Source organism: Cnephaeus nilssonii (genome assembly GCF_951640355.1).
Source record: "Cnephaeus nilssonii genome assembly, chromosome: 4".
Classification (NCBI taxonomy): Eukaryota; Metazoa; Chordata; class Mammalia; order Chiroptera; family Vespertilionidae; genus Cnephaeus; species Cnephaeus nilssonii.
This window is the reverse complement of record NC_137075.1, coordinates 7,106,988-7,123,686: the sequence shown is the minus strand read 5'-3', so window position 1 is coordinate 7,123,686 and position 16,699 is coordinate 7,106,988. Positions and strand designations below refer to the sequence as shown.

Here is a 16,699-nt window from a genome sequence, read left to right as displayed (position 1 = left end):
TATTAACAATTTACTTTATCGCCGAAACCGGTTTGGCTCAGTGGATAGAGCATCAGCCTGCGGACTGAAAGGTCCCGGGTTCGATTCCGGTCAAGGGCATGTACCTTGGTTGCGGGCACATCCCCAGTAGGGGGTGTGCAGGAGGCAGCTAATCGATGTTTCTCTCTCATCGATGTTTCTAACTCTCTATCCCTCTCCCTTCCTCTCTGTAAAAAATCAATAAAATATATATTTTTAAAAAAATTTACTTTATCATCTACACATTAGCCAACTTCTTTTTTGTCACTGGATCTGAGAACATATAGTGTATAATTAATATAACTATTATAAACTATCACAAACTACTTCAAAATACAATTTTTAATCACACAACTATACTAAGGTTAACTTCTTAGTTTTAATACCATACCACTATTATGCACGACATTATCATTAAGAAACTGGATAAAAAGTATATGAGAATAAGCTCTACTATTTTTGCAACTTTTCCATAAATCTAAAATTACTTCATAGTTTTTTTTAAAAATCACTTACAACCTATGCTAAATATAAAATTACAAAATTTATAACTGCCTTAAACAGTTATCAATTATGCTCACCCTAGCAGAACTTTAATTTTAAAACTAACTTAACAGGAAATATTTTAAGACTGATTTGAAGTACTTGTGATCAACATCGCTTTCATGAACTAGTAAATGTACATATTAAGAACTCTGTATCTGCCATATACAAAAGAAAATAGAGCATATCCTCTGAATGTTTTAAAGGAAACTATCATATGATCGATCAACTGGACTTTACTTATGAGTTATTTACACTTTGAAAACTATCTGTTCTAAGCCTTGTGTAGGGTTAAACATTAGACTGTGTTATTTTATCTCCATTTTATAGATAAACTTAAAGTAGGTTATGTGAGTTGCCCATGGTCACACAGCTACTAAAAGGTAAGAGTCAAGTTGCTAGCTCAGATAATAAATGACCTCACTCAGCTCCTGACAAGATCAGTAGGTAAATCAGATACTACCCTTATATACATGATATACTAACCAAATAAATTGGTCCGAAAAAAATTCTATCATGCTTTTAAATTTACCATTTCCCTTTTTAATTTTAGGTTTTTGTAAGACTTTAAACAGGATATGAAGAGGCAGCTAACAAGTTGACAGATAATAATAAAGACAGATATACCAAGAGGTGGGAAGTAACAGTAAGAGAAAATTTGATCCTATCCAGAGAACATAGGAACACATTTCAAAAGTGAATAAACCCTGCTCTTTCACTTACTACTTACATAATCTTGAGCAACTACACTAATTTCCCTTGTGGGAAAAGCACAGTACTTGACAAATAGATCTTAAATATATATAATTAGAAAAATGCCATTTAGGAAACAAAACAAATAAACCTTAATTTCATCTTAGTTCTGCACTGCAAAATAGTGAACTAAGCAAATAACTATGCAGCTACAAACATATTTATATCATGTATGTATCATTCCTTACCTTGTGCAAATGCCGTACGTGATTTTCCAAAAAAATCTTAGTTTCTGTATAAAGTCTTTCTCCAAGGGGTTCAGGATAGGCCACACATAAAGCATAGATATCTCTAGTTAAATTAAACTGTTAAGGTTTTCACATTTATTGGAAATATTCTTTACAACAAATGAGATTTAACTCAAGCTTCACACATTTTTGTGGTTTAAGATTATATAGACATAGATATAGAATAAAAGGTAAAATATATAATCATGCTTACTTTAAAAGCATTAGAAGGTATGTTCATTTACTCATTCAACAAATATTTATTGAGGATTATTTGATGGTATTATAAAGAAAACTGTTCCTCTCAGAGAGATTAAAATTCAGAGGGGGATTCTGGGAAGTCGAGTTACCCAGACAGCTACAAAATATGGTTTATGTAAAAAAGGACATAAACATAATACAACAAAGGGCTACAGAATATCACAAGCGGCAGATATGGACTCTAAGCAATTCTGAAAATCAAGTTACAAAAATTATTCACTTGACATATTTTCCCACACCATAGTACTCATCAGAATATTCTACAACCTATCCGCTGTCCTTTAACATTTAATCTATTAGAAGAATTATAGTATGAACAGTAATATCAATTAAGTTTTTGAACACCCACTAAGTACCTTGCTAGGTATCACAGGTGGTATGCTGTACAGAGTCATCAGGAGTCAGAGAAAATGGTATCTGCTTGCCCTAACCGGTTTGGCTCAGTGGATAGAGCGTCGGCCTGCGGACTGAAGGGTCCCGGGTTCAATTCCGGTCAAGGGCATGTACCTTGGTTGCGGGCACATCCCCAGTAGGAGGTGTGCAGGAGGCAGCTGATCGATGTTTCTCTCTCATCTATGTTTCTAACTCTCTATCCCTCTCCCTTCCTCTCTGTAAAAAAATCAATAAAATATATTAAAAAATAAAAATAAATAAATTAAAAAAGAAAAAGAAAATGGTATCTGCTTGAGGCATTTACTAGCCAGTGATCTTGGCCAAGTCTCTTAACCTCTCTAGGCTATTTCCTCATCTCTAAGATAAAGATAACATCATGACATCTCTATAGGATCCTTGTAAGACCCAAGTAAGCTCATCTATGTAAAAGCACCAAATGTGGAAAAAACACACATGAAGCAATCTGAGACCAGCCTAATTAGAGATGCAGATAAAATCTGAAAATAAGATTATTTGGGATGGAGTCAAGTATTTCTATTAAACATAGAATCAAGAAATATGACAAAATAAAAATGTGTACTTTAAAAATATACCAGAGAATGTAGGTTCTTCCCATCTATAACCCCCATAACATCCTATATAAGAGAGGAATATGCTAATTATCCATTTAGCCATGAGGCGTACGACCAACCGTGTAACAACCAGATCACAGATCTGCAGGAGGGTGGGGCAGCGAACTACAAGTGGGCGGTGGAGAGCTACAGGAGGGGGCAGGGCAGCAAGCTATGAGTGGGGAGTGGCGGGGGGAGCTACAGGAGGGCGGCGGGGAGCTACTGGCTACAAGCTGATGGCGGAGAGTTACAGGAGGGGGCAGGGCAGCAAACTATAGGGGGGCGAGGGGACTACAGGAGGGCAGGACAGCGGGCGGAGAGCTACAGGAGGGTGGAAGCAAGCTACTGGTGCACGGATTCATGCACAGGGCTACTAGTTTTATATATTCTTCTTCTATAAAACTTATTTTTATACAATAAAAATTATTTATACCTTTGTTATCCACACTAGCCTATTCTTAATCATCTCTATATTCCTAGCCCCTGGGCAGAGTTTGTGGCATGTAACAGGCACTTAGTCAACTCTTGGTGATGCAAAGGAAATAGGAATCAAATCACACATGCTCTGCTTATTAACCTAGTATCATTACTCTGGCAAGAGCAAGCAGCCCTCCTCACATGAGCCCTCTTCACATGGAAGTCTGGTAGATATCAGTCAGACTTTCCCATGTTCCCTCTAAATCCTTTTCTTTATTTTTAATTAATATTAGTAACAAATAAACTATCTTCATTTGTACATATATATATTTCTTCAATAATATTATTCTATTAAATAAAAATATTTTCTTTTTTAAATGTTTTATTGATTTTAGAGAGAGACATTGATTTGTTGTTCCATTTGTTTATGCATTCATTAGTTGATTCTTATATGTGCCCTGACCAGTGATCGAACCTGCAACCTTGGCATATCAGGACAATGCTCTAAGCCAGTGGTCACCAACCTTTCGGATCCCACGGACCACCGGTTGGCGACTGCTGCTCCAAAGGTTTCCTTAAACCAGTGGTCACCAACCTTTCAGACCTCATGGACCATCAGTGGTCCACAGACCACTGGTTGGCAACCGCTGCTCTAAGCAACTTACCTACCTGGCTAGGGCTAAAATTTTCTTTATATTAAAAAAGCAAACATAGTGAACCAAGAATATCCATATAGTGTAACATCACTGTGCCAGATTTTTTTATAATTTATATATATATATATACACACACACATACACACACACACACACACACACACTAGAGGCCCAGTGCATGAAATTCATCTGTATTTCTCATGAGTATTTTTAAGACTAAATTCAGCCAGAATCTAGATCAATAATCCTTTCAGTAAAAATGTGATTTAATATTATTAAGTTCTAAATACCTACTTACATAATTTTCATCCAACATATTTGCTTCACCTATTTTTTCCTTAAGCTACATACACTTATTTCTAGAATACATAACTTACTTGATACTGAAAAATTAAAATGATTCAATACCAGCCCAGCCAGCGTGGCTCAGTGGTTGAGCATCAACCCATGAACCAAGAGGTCACTGGTTTGATTCCCTGTTAGGGCACATGCCCGGGCTGTAGGCTCAGTCACCGTGGGGATGTGCAGGAGGCAGCCTATGGATGTCATCGATATTTCTAACTCTATCCCTCTCCCTTCCTCTCCCTCTTAAATCAATAAAAACCTATTAAAAAATAAAATTATTCAATACCATAAATTCAGCATATGCTAATTATGGGCTCAAATGTTTTCTCAATATATCCACTGCATGTACATGTACACAAAATTGACTACAAGGATTCACACCACAGGGCTTACCTTTTTTTCTTCAGGGGAGGCAATTTAGGGATACTTTCCCTTTTCATTACAAATATAAGTGAGAATGTATTCATATATTTTTTAAATATTTTTATTGATTTGAGAGAGAAGAAGGGAGGAGAGAGGAAGGGGAGAGGAAAGGAAGGATGGAGGCGGGGGTGTCGGGGGGGAGAGATATGAATCGGCTGCCTCCTACACTCGCCCTGAGAGGGGATCAAACCCGCCACCTTCTGGTGTATGGGACGATGCTCCAATTTTTTAATGGACTCACCTTCTTCTTTTTTTTGGACTCACCTTCTTAATAAAATTTTTAAATTAATATTTCACTCACCACAGTTTGGGGTCTCAGTTAACCACTTTATAATTTTGTTCAATTGCCTAAAAGATATTCCTAAATATGTTCTTTTTCTCTAACTTATTCAAATATTCAATGGAAATGTTTAGGCCTTAGGAAAAACAACCCAAGAAGAGCATTTTTCAAGACACTTTAAAAGACAAAAAATTAGGGGGCTGTGCAGGAGGCAGCCAATCCACGTTGATGTTTCTCTCTCATGGATGTTTCTATCTCCCTCTCCCTTCCTCTCTCTCTAAAAAAGAAAAAAAACAAAAACAATAAAAGCATATTTTAAAAGACAAAAAGTGAGAAATATCTGGAGGTCAGATTTAAACATTCTCTTCCCCAAAGTCATCTTTTCCTTAAATCACTCTTCAGGAATATAAAAATTCCTGTTTATGAACTTTTCACTTAAAAATTCTCAAAAACAAAACTGTTCCAGAGCAAAAGCTCTGAACTATTACAACCAAGATAGCATTGGCCAGCAGCAAAATTATTTATTTTAATTCATTTTCTCCATTAAACGGTGCTTCCTATACTTGGACTTAATTTTGAGTTTTAACTCTATTAATCCTAATGTGAAGTGGGTCACAATGAGTTTTGAAATGGCGATAAAAGTAAAAATAATCTTAACATTGAAAATGGTAAGACAACAAACAAAAATTTATAATAAAAAAGAGATGTTTGACATTTCTAAAGAATAAAAATGCCACAAGTAAAAATGAATATGTAAAAATCATTAATTAGAATCAGCATCAACATCAGATATTGGTTTGATTTAATTTAGAAGCAGAGAATAAAAGTATTGCTGGTGCACCAACCAAAGGTGACTACAGAGAAAACCTTTCCTAACTTTGATGGGCAGTCCAGCTTCCTTAATGCCAACTACAAGAGTAGAGAAGACTTTGGCATTTTTACCCCAGCATTCTATCCTACAATATCAGTAAGTCATCTTAACCATTTTGGGCCACAATATTCTTAACTGCAAAATTGAACTAATAATGCATATTTTATAAGGTCATTTGTAAAAAATTAACTAAACACAAATATGTTGAAAAAAATGACAAATGTATATAGTATGATTCTATTTATATAAAGTTCAAAACACAGAAAGAATTAACCAATATTGTTTAAGGTTGTGTATATAGGTAGTTACACTGTTTTTAGGAAAACAGGAAACAAAAGATGCAAAAGTCAGGATACTAGTACCTCCAAGGGAAAGGAGGAGCTCGTAAACTGAGAGGGACGTGTGGTGATGTGGGGTTGGTGGATGCTGGCAGTGTTCTAGTTCTTAACCAACCTGTGTGGCGATTATACAGGTGTTATAATTATTTATTGAACTCTACATGTATATCCTACAAACTTTTCCACATATGTATTATATTTCACACTCCCCCAAGTACTAATACATATGGTAGTACACAGTTTTCAAGGAGCATTTTTCATTTTCAAAATATATTAAGGTTTTATGGCATTTAAAATTCTACCTAAGATATCTGAAGGTCAGAAGTCAACTATATATTCTTGGGCAAAATAACAGGGAAATGGAGGGAATTCTACTTCAGGACAATTAGTAACACAGCCCTTTATTTTCTTAATTACAAATTAAAGTGAGAGATTATACTTTTAATTTACTGTTTTTGTAGATATTTTTTTTATTTTAAGAGGAGGAGGAGAAAATCCATGATCAGGTCAAGAATAGCTAGACCATCTTAGATGTATCAAACAATAAACATCTTAGAAATAATAACTGACTAAAAGAGTACTTTCCATGCCGAAACTGGTTTGGCTCAGTGGATAGAGCGTTGGTCTGCGGACTGAAAAGTCCCGGGTTCGATTCCGGTCAGGGGCATGTACATTGGTTGCGGGCGCATCCCCGGTAGGGGGTGTGCAGGAGGCAGCTGGTCAATGTTTCTCTCTCATCCATGTTTCTAGCTCTCTGTCCCTCTCCCTTCCTCTCTGTGAAAAGTCAATAAAATATATTTAAAAAAAAAAAAAAAAGAGTACTTTCCAGGTAAGTCAGCTATTTCAAAGCCATTTACAAACCAACTAATTAAACTGTATATTCTGTACAATAATAAAGAACACATCTATTTTCTATCTTATACTCATTTTCCCTTTTCTTGTAATCACCAATTCCTTCTCTTCTCTCTCTGCTCAATATTTTAGTTCAAATAGCCTTAAAAGTACCCATCCTTTAGCCCCAGAAGATTGCTAGCACAGAGTCTGAAAAAACTCTGAACCTCCATACACATTCTGAATACATCTCACCTCGCTTTTTTTCGGAAAGCATCTCTGATCCTACAGTGTCCATCCAGTCCTCAAGTCCTCCTTCAGGGCCCTAGGATACTGCCAAACTATTTGGACCCAAGACCCAGGCCTCTACCCGGCCCCCTTTTTCACCCTGAGATGTGAGACATGTGGTTATTTCCTGTGGTAAAAGACTGAGGTGGCTCAGGAGTCTGACAGTATACATATTTCAATGTACATATGTTGTCCCCATGCTTACCCCACCATGGCCCCTGGCAGACACTAGGCAGTGTTGGTAAGACTGCTGTCCACAACTCTGTCCGTTACCTATAGCAAAGGATTCCCAGAGATCCCTTAACCTCCCAAATACCAAGAAGCTAAAATATTTTAATATTTGGGGTTTTTTCTTGGTGCCAGAGTTTATACCCAAAGTGCTAGGTTTGCAGTGTGGCTCTTATATACATGATATTATTTAAATTACATTTTATTGTACAAATAAATATACTTATTATATAAATAATCATATACTGTACACATAATACTTTTTTTTTAAAGATTGCCATCATGTAGAAATGCAGGACACCAGGTTTTAGACTGGGAAACCTCATATTTGTTTCTTCATATGCAATTCCAAATTCACAGATATAGACAACCCAATAAAAAAAACATGTTGCCCTAACCAGTTTGGCTCAGTGGATAGAGCATCGGCCTGCGGACTGAGGGGCCCAGGTTCGATTCCGGTCAAGGGCACGTACCTTGGTTGCGGGCACATCCCCAGTAGGGCGTGTGCAGAAGGCAGCTGAATCGATGTTTCTCTCTCATCGATGTTTCTAACTCTCTATCCCTCTCCCTTCTTCTCTGTAAAAAATCAATAAAATATATTTTTTTAAAAACAAAACATGTTTGTCTCAGGCATTGAACCTGCCGTTCAGTCCCTGCCCTCAGATATCTATAGGACTTACTCCCTCACTTTGTTCCGGTCTCTACTCAATTATCATCCTCCTCAAAAATGCCTTCCTTAACATCCCTTCCAAAAGAGCCACTCACGTAGGTACTTCAACCATTCTCCACACCCCTGTTGTGTTGTTGAGTCGGTTTTGACTCCTACCACCCCATGAATGATATCCCCCACTCAGCTCCTGCAGACTCATGCCTGTGGCTTCTTTTATGGAGTCAATCATCTCATTTTTGTCTTCCCCTTTTCCTGCTGGCTTTTACTTTTCCCAGCATTATTAGCTTTCCCAAAAACCCTGCCTTCTCATGAAATGCCTGAAGTAGGACAGTTTCATTTTTTTCATTTTTACCTCCAGAGATGTTTCAGGCTTAAATTGCTCTCGGACCCACTTGTTAGTCTTTCTTCCAATTCAGGGTATCGATAGAGCTATCCTCCAAAACCATATTTCAAGTGAATCCATTTTTTTCCTATCAGCCTTCTTCACTACCAACTTTTGCATCAGTACACAGTAATTGGAAACACAAGGGTGGATGATCTTAGCCTTGTCTCTAATGACACATTTTTGCTCTTGGTGATCTTTCCTAATTCTTTCATTGCTACCCTTCTGAGTCTCAGCCTTCTTTTCATTTCTTGGCTACAGTCTCCTTTGGAATTGATGGCCCTTATCCTGCTTTACTTTCTCCACAGTATTTATCACTCCCTGTTAGAAGCACTGACATTAGATTTTTTAGTATCTGTTTATTGTTTGTTTCCCTTAGTAGAGTGAACCGAAAGTAGTTTATTTTATTCACAAATGGATTCCCTAAAGTAAAACCTGACATATAAGTTGAATGAAAGGTTATCTAAGATTAATGACTGCCACATATCTTGGAAATGTATACAGTAATACAAGAACACTGGAATGTTCTTCCATTTATGTTTCAACCTGTTCTCACTTTTGAACAAGTGCATCAATCTTAAAACATTTATCATGTTAATTGATATATTTATCAATACAATATCATTATCAATAGAAGACCATGTATCAATGCCACTGAAAGGATACGAGAAGCGATCATTCCATGTTGCTCTTTCGACGTATTCCAACATGACAACAGCTTTGATTGTCGTTAAAAGTTTGTTCCATGTTTCATCAAAATCTACTACTCTTGGTTTCAAAGACATTGTGCAAGTTTAGTGTTGAAATCTGTTAATTATAAATAATAGTAATGCTAGCATGAGTTCTACAAGATCAGTTATTTACTTTTAAATCACTGCGTAATTAAATAGCATGATAGATTAAAGGCGTGAGAACAGAAACTGGCACGTAGTAAGAACACAATAAACACTGGCTATTACCTTCTTATGACTATCCAGACAAGGAATTCCATAGAATATTTGCATTTTTTACAATGGAAAAGCTTTTAGTACAAATTATTTATAATCAGGATTTAGAAGCATCATTTAATGTGTTAAGGCAAAGAAGCTGTAACACAGTTAGCCAAAGGCCATCTGCCACCATGAGAAATATGCAAGAGACACTTAATAAAAAGGTTTTGGCCCTAAATCCTTAAAGCTGGAAAATGAGGTGGTATGCAGGGGGCCAGGAGAACACATAAGAAAACGGAAGGAATTATCTTCCCGGAGCATCAGTTTAAGTAAAATATTAGGAAGGAAATGAAAATGTATAGTAAAACAAACAAAGATGAATTCTAGAGTAGAATGCACAATTCACATGAATCATTAAGGCAGTGGTTCTCAACCTTTCTAATGCCGCGACCCTTTAATACAGTTCCTCATGTTGTGGTGACCCCCAACCATAAAATTATTTTCGTTGCTATTTTATAACTGTAATTTTGCTACTGTTATGAAGTAGCAACGAAAATACACACATTGAGAACCGCTAGCAGGGTCGCCTAAGACCATTGGAAAACACAGATATTTACATTATGATTCATAACAGTAGCAAAATTACAGTTATGAAGTAGCAACGAAAATAATTTTATGGTTGGGGGTCACCACAACATGAAGAACTGTATTAAAGGGTCGCGGCAATAGAAAGGTTGAGAACCACTGCATTAAGGTAAAGATTTCAAAGAAAGAGCAGGGCCCTAGCTGGTTTGGCTCAGTGGATAGAGCGTCAGCCTGTGGACTGAAGGGTCCCGGGTTCGATTCCGATCAAGGGCGGGCTCCATCCCCAGTGGGGGACGTGCAAGAGGCAGCCAATCAATGATTCCCTGTCATCATTGATGTTTCTATCTCTCTCTCCCTCTCCCTTCCTTTCTGAAATCAATAAAAATATATTTTAAAAAAGAAAGAGCAGGGCTGCTCCTTCTCAGATTCTCAAGATATTCCAGCCCCACTGCTCTAATGAACAGCACAACTCTAGCTTGGAACCCTTGGCTCAGGTGAACTTGAGCAGCCTAATAGTAAACTAAAAGACTCCTTTGCCTAGCAGACAAGCTGTATTCTAGGAGTTAGCTGGTTTCTGAAACAAAAAAGGTCCCAAGATTATAGAAACTTGCTTCAAAAGCTAGATTCAAATCTTTCTCTGTATCACAAAAGAGAACAGAATTAAAAGAGAAACCTTTTAAAGTTAAATTTAAGTGCACAAGAGAATAACTTCTGGTACTAAGAAAAACATATTTAGTTTTCCCTTATTACTGGGGATTGTGAAACACCAAGCTAGTCTGTAGCCAGGCCAAACAAGGAAGACACATCTGTTCTCTGGTCTCCCACTGTGGCAGAAAGAGGCTAGGAAAACAATGGGGTTTGGGAGGGGGCAGAAAGAGAAAGAGAGAAGGAGACAAGGAAGGAAAATAGATGAAGGGGTCCTAGGCCCTTCTTATGTTTCTATCTTGTGAAGACAAGAACTCAAAAGGAGTCCAAGAAATAGACTTCAAGAAAGAGAAAGAAAAGGAATCAGAGAAAAACCAAACAAAAATCCAAAAGAGGGTATGCCACAATTCATCAATGCTTTCCTCAACATACCAGAGACTTCACCTCCTGGCCTTAAATTTCCTGTACTAACTAGAATAAATCAGTCTTCATTTACTAGTAACTCTTTGTGTGTGTGTTGGGGGTTGTGGAGGGGACAGGAACCCTGGAGAGAAAACCTAAAGCTCTAGCTTTACATCAGGGAATTAACCTTAATTCCTTCTCATCCTTATTTACCACATCCTATCCAACTGTGTTTCTGAATATTTCTTAACTCCACCCCTTACTATGTAACTCTGCATATGCTCTGGGATCAAGCTCTTCGCAGTTCCTAGTTTGTATTGTATCTTTCATTCATAAAAGAAATAACAACTGTTAATATTTATACAGTGCTTACTATGAGCCAAGCACTATTCTAAGTGCTTTATATAAACTCATTTTATCTGATTAGGTAGGTCCTACTGTTCTTTACATTTCCTAGATAAGAAAACTAAGTAGTTAAGAAATATGCTCAAGATCACAGAGCTATTTAATGGTGGCATCAAGATTCAGACCTGTGTGGGAGCCCAAGCTCTCAAACTGCTACATGCAACTATACTGCCTTACTAACATTTTTGGGGAATACTTAAATATTTGCCAGGTACTGTTCTAGGCTCTGATGATACAGTAATCAATAAACAAAGTTTTTGACCTTCAAAAAGATTAGAATATCAGATCAAGCACTCAAAGACAAAAATAACCTACCTAAACCAAAAAGTTGAGCATGTTACCCTTTTTTTTTAATAATTTCCACTATGCACAGCATTCAGTTTAATGTCAACATGACATACCGAACTCCCATGATTTGACCCTACTTATACTAAAGCACCTCTCCAGCTTCTTCTTATGGGACACTCCTCAACAACATAATCAAGTAACTTGTGCTTAGAGGTCAGTGAACTGATTCACACACCCTGCCTTTACCTTTGTTTTCTACATCTATTTCCTACTTCCACCTTCCACCCATTCAACTAACTCTTACTGACATTAAAGCCTTGGTCCAGTGTATCTGTTTTTAAACCTAAACTGAGTCCACTTAAGCTAGGTAAGGTATTTTACATGTTACATGAGAACTCTATGCTTACCTCTACTGTAATTATCTGAATGTTTCTTAAGGGTAGGGACTATTTTATAACTCTATACCAAAAAGTTGGCAATGTCCCCTTCACATTACTTTTCTCCCCTTATAAAAATGGGATATTATACACACTGCTTAAAATTATTTTAATTGTTGCAGAGATTGTCTTTTAGCCTTATCAAGTTTTGACAGAATCACTATCACAGACTTCTCTGCAGAGACCAGCAGATTTATGATAGAATGGATACAAGTGTAGTGATAACCCATTCTTAGATGAATGAAACATATGGAAGCCAAGATGAGAGAAGCACAAGTCCAGTGAAACACATTAAAAACTAACAAACCACCCTAGCCGGTTTGGCTCAGTGAATAGAGCGTCGGCCTACAGATTGAAGGGTCCTGGTTTGATTCCAGTCAAGGGCACATGCCCGGGTTGCAGGCTCGATCCCCAGTAGGGGACATGCAGGAGGCAGCTGATCAATGATTCTCTCTCATCATTGATGTTTCTATCTCTCTCTTCCTTCCATTCTGAAATCAATAAAAATATATTTTAAAAAGCTAATAAACCGTCCTAACCGGTTTGGCTCAGTGGATAGAGCGTCGGCCTGCTGACTGAAAGGTCCCAGGTTCGATTCCGGTCAAGGGCATGTTCCTTGGTTGCGGGCACATCCCCAGTAGGGGATGTGCAGGAGGCAGCTGATCGACGTCTCTCTCTCATCGATGTTTCTGACTCTCTCTCCCTCTACCTTCCTCTCTTTAAAAAATCAATAAAAATATATTTTTTTAAAAAATCTAATAAACCAATAACAGAAAGTATGCCGAAATTGTCTGCTTGCCCAATAAGAAAGCACATATAATGAAAAAATGTAAGTTCTTTCATTTTATTTAAATTGTTTAGGTGATAATTTATTCATGGAGAATTTATGTAAGGATGTGAAAGAGAAAGGCTAAAGAAAGGACCATGACCACTGCCCTATTCTTCTCTGCCTCTCAAGCTGTCAGACAACTCATAAAAATATGAGTCTTGCCCTAACCGGTTTGGCTCAGTGGATAGAGCGTTGGACTGCGGACTCAAGGGTCCCAGGTTTGATTCCGGTCAAAGGCATGTACCTTGGTTGTGGGCACATCCCCAGTAGGGAGTGTGCAGGAGGCCGCTGATCGATGTTTCTCTCTCATCAATGTTTCTAACTCTCTATCCCTCTCCCTTCCTCTCTGTAAAAAAAATAAATAAAATATATATATTTTTAAAAAATGAGTCTTGTTCATTCCTATACCTAACTAGGGACATCATGGTCCTATTCCTGATGTCTTGCCAGGACCACTTCCATCCACTTTCAGTTAAATTATGTCCCATTGAGTATCTGGCAAAGTTCAAATCTCGAATTACCACAATCTCCTCTAGCTTTTTTCTGAGTCTTGCACTAGTGGAATGTTGAGATTTTTAACTCTTTGGCACATAGGTACTGTGCCTAGGCCCATGAATGTTATGGGTCCTAAAAATAAATCCCAGGCTCTAAATATTTTTAGAAGGCAAAATAAAAATTCATGTTTAATTACGTTTTCAGATAACATGCCAATATTAACTATAATATTTTAAACTTTTTCCTTTATTTGAAAACAATTTGTAGATTAGATTTTCTCACTAGAGCTCCATTTCTAAACTATCAATAGTAGTAAATTAAATAATTACAAAAGTGATTTATATAAACAGTTACCATATGACCCAGCAATTCAACTCCTAGGTATATATACTCAAGAGAAAACATGTCCACACAAAAACTTATACACAAATGTTCAAAGCAGCATTACAGGCAGTCCTTGGATTACGTCAAACTGGACGTACGTCGTTTCGTGGTTACGTCGCCATCTCCCATTTATTTATATAAAAAAAAAGTTCCAATGGACACAGACAACAAGGGGGTGAGGGCATGAGTGGGGTGGATGGGAGGGTAATGGGGGGATAAGGACACATATGTAATACCTTAATCAATAAAGAAATTTAAAAAAATAAAATAAAGAAAAAAAAGTTCCATCATTTCAATTTATGTACATACGTGCTTTATGTTTTTTATTATTTATTTACCACAAGTAAAGGTCAGGAATTGTTAGCTTTCTTTTAATTTTTTTTTACTGTGTCACTTCATTGTGTATGTGCTCCACGTGAGTGATGTGGGTGCTTGTGTAGGTGGGTTACGACTTATGTCAAAAATTGTGTTACGTCGCGCCGTAGGCACGGATCTCTGTAACCCAAGTGAGAAGGCTAACCCCTATTTTGTAAAACTACTGTTTAGAATTCTCTGCTATTTTTTTAGACGGCCACTTACTCTAAAAAAAATAATAATAACTTTGCTTTCCAGCCTGCTTTAGCCTGCTTGAATAATGAGGAAGATAAATTTAGCTGTCTGACCTTGTAGGCCAAAGACTAGATACGCCCATACTCTCAATGCCATGCCAGGTGTATTTTCTAATTGGATAGAACTGTGTTGTTTTCAAGGCCAGCAGTGAGATAACCACTAAGCACACATAGGGCTGGCTCTTTAATAAAAAGGGAAGTTCTGCTTGTAGCTCTGCTTAGAATTTGAATTCATTTTCTCTGAGCCCACCGGTGAATAAAGTGTGACTCCAAACTCTCCGAGCATTGCTTAATTTATTCCAGTTCTCTGTAACACAAGGACCTACTGTACTCATAAAGGCCAGAAAGTAGAAATAACTCCAATGTCTATCAACTGGTAAATGGATAAATAAAATGTAGTATACCCATACAAATAATTACTATTCCACAATACAAGGTAATGAAGCACTGACAGATGCTACAACATGGATGAACCTCAAAAACATTATACTTGGAGAATGAAGTTGGTCACAAAAGAACATATACTGTTTGATTTCATTTATATGAAATATGCAGAATAGGAGGAGAAACCAAGATGGCGGCATAGGTAAACACCTAAACTGCAGCCTCGCACAACAATTTCAAAAATACAACTAAAAGTCAAAACGGACATCATCCAGAACCACATGAAAGCTGGTTGACTGAAACGCCCACAACTAGAAGGAAAGAGAAAACCACAAGGAAAATCAGAGGAGCCTTAAAAGCCTGAGGTACGGAGACACGGGTGGGGACACGGGCGCGCACACATGCGGGGAGGACGGAGCCGGAGAGGACGGGGCAGCTGAGTGCCTGGCTGGCGTTCTCTAGCGGGAAGGAGATAAAAGCTCCAGATTGTGCTGAACCCCAGCTCCGACTGCACTGAACCCCAGTTCCGGGCGAGACCCTGGGGACCCAGGCTCATACTGGGGGAATCTGGGCTGTAAGGCGGAAACTCAGGGGAGCGGCGAAAGGCAGAGCTCTGGAGGCACGCACGTGAATGCGCGCAGAGGACGGACTGTTGACTGTGCCGCTGAATCGCCTTAGCGGGACAGAGACAAAAGCTCTGGACTGCGCTGAGCCCGAGTTCTGACTGCACTGAAACCCAGTTCCGGGCAAGAATCTGGGAATCCAGATTCATTGGGGGAGAGACTAGACTGTTTGGCAGCGGGCGAAACTCCAGGGCGCCTTTCTCTCAGAGGTGCTTACAGGGAGTACTGAGGACACTGAGGAACACTGAGACCCAGGAACCTCATAGGGCGGGGCTGACGGGAAGCCAAGGCTGTAGGCTCCACCCTGAAACTCCGCCCCATCCAAGCTGAGCACAGAGGCTTTTACAATTTTGCAAGTCTAGTTGAATAAGGCTGTCTCCCGGCGTAGACACAGATGATCCTCACAGCCAATTGGCCTGGAGGTAAATTCCTCCCAATGTACCAACAGCAATCAAGGCTTTTAACTACACCAAGACTTTCCACTCAGCCCACAAAGGGGGGTACCAAGAGCGACCACCTAGGGAGATTGGGGAAGCTGAGCTACCGACCCCTATAGGTCACTGACCACACAAAGCCACTCCATCAACACAGGGAGGCAGCCAAAATGTGGAGACACCGAAGCAGGTCACGAACAGAAGAGATGGAGGAAAGTAAACTAATGGACGACACAGTGTTCAGAACCACATTTATAAGGTTACTCAAGAATCTTCTAAAAACCGCTGATAAACTTGAAGAGACCTTCAAGAACCTTAATGAGAATACCAAAAAAATGGAAAAGGACCAGTCAGAAATTATGCATACACTGTCTGAAATAAAGAATATACAGAAACTCAACTGTAGATCACCATACCCCAAGAGTCAAACCAAAGATCTGGAACATGAGGAAGCAAAAAACACCCAACCAGAGAGGCGGAAAGTAAGAAGAATCCAAAAGTGTGAGGATAGCGTAAGGAGCCTCTGGGACGGCTTTAAGCGTACCAACATCTGAATTTTTGGGGTGCCAGAAGAAGAGAGAGAGCAAGATACTGAAAACCTATTTGAAGAAATAATGACAGAAAACTTTCCCCACCTGGTGAAAGAAATAGACTTACAAGTCCAGGAAGCGCACAGAACCCCAAACAAGAGGAATCCAAAGAGGACCACACCAAGA

General features: G+C 38.4%; 1 protein-coding gene across 2 annotated transcripts in view; it reads right to left on the bottom strand.

Annotated features, from left to right (window-relative positions):
• The window catches only part of CUL2 (cullin 2), a 150,722-nt gene that overhangs the window by 99,764 nt on the left and 34,259 nt on the right, over positions 1-16,699 (bottom strand). For both annotated transcript variants that reach the window (XM_079769123.1, XM_079769122.1), the window contains exons 2-3: positions 9,202-9,342; positions 1,503-1,605 (exon numbers count right to left, since the gene is read on the bottom strand). In XM_079769123.1, the coding sequence (XP_079625249.1) occupies positions 1,503-1,605; positions 9,202-9,320 (222 nt within the window). In that variant the 5' untranslated portion in view covers positions 9,321-9,342. The remainder of the gene's footprint in view (positions 1-1,502; positions 1,606-9,201; positions 9,343-16,699) is intronic.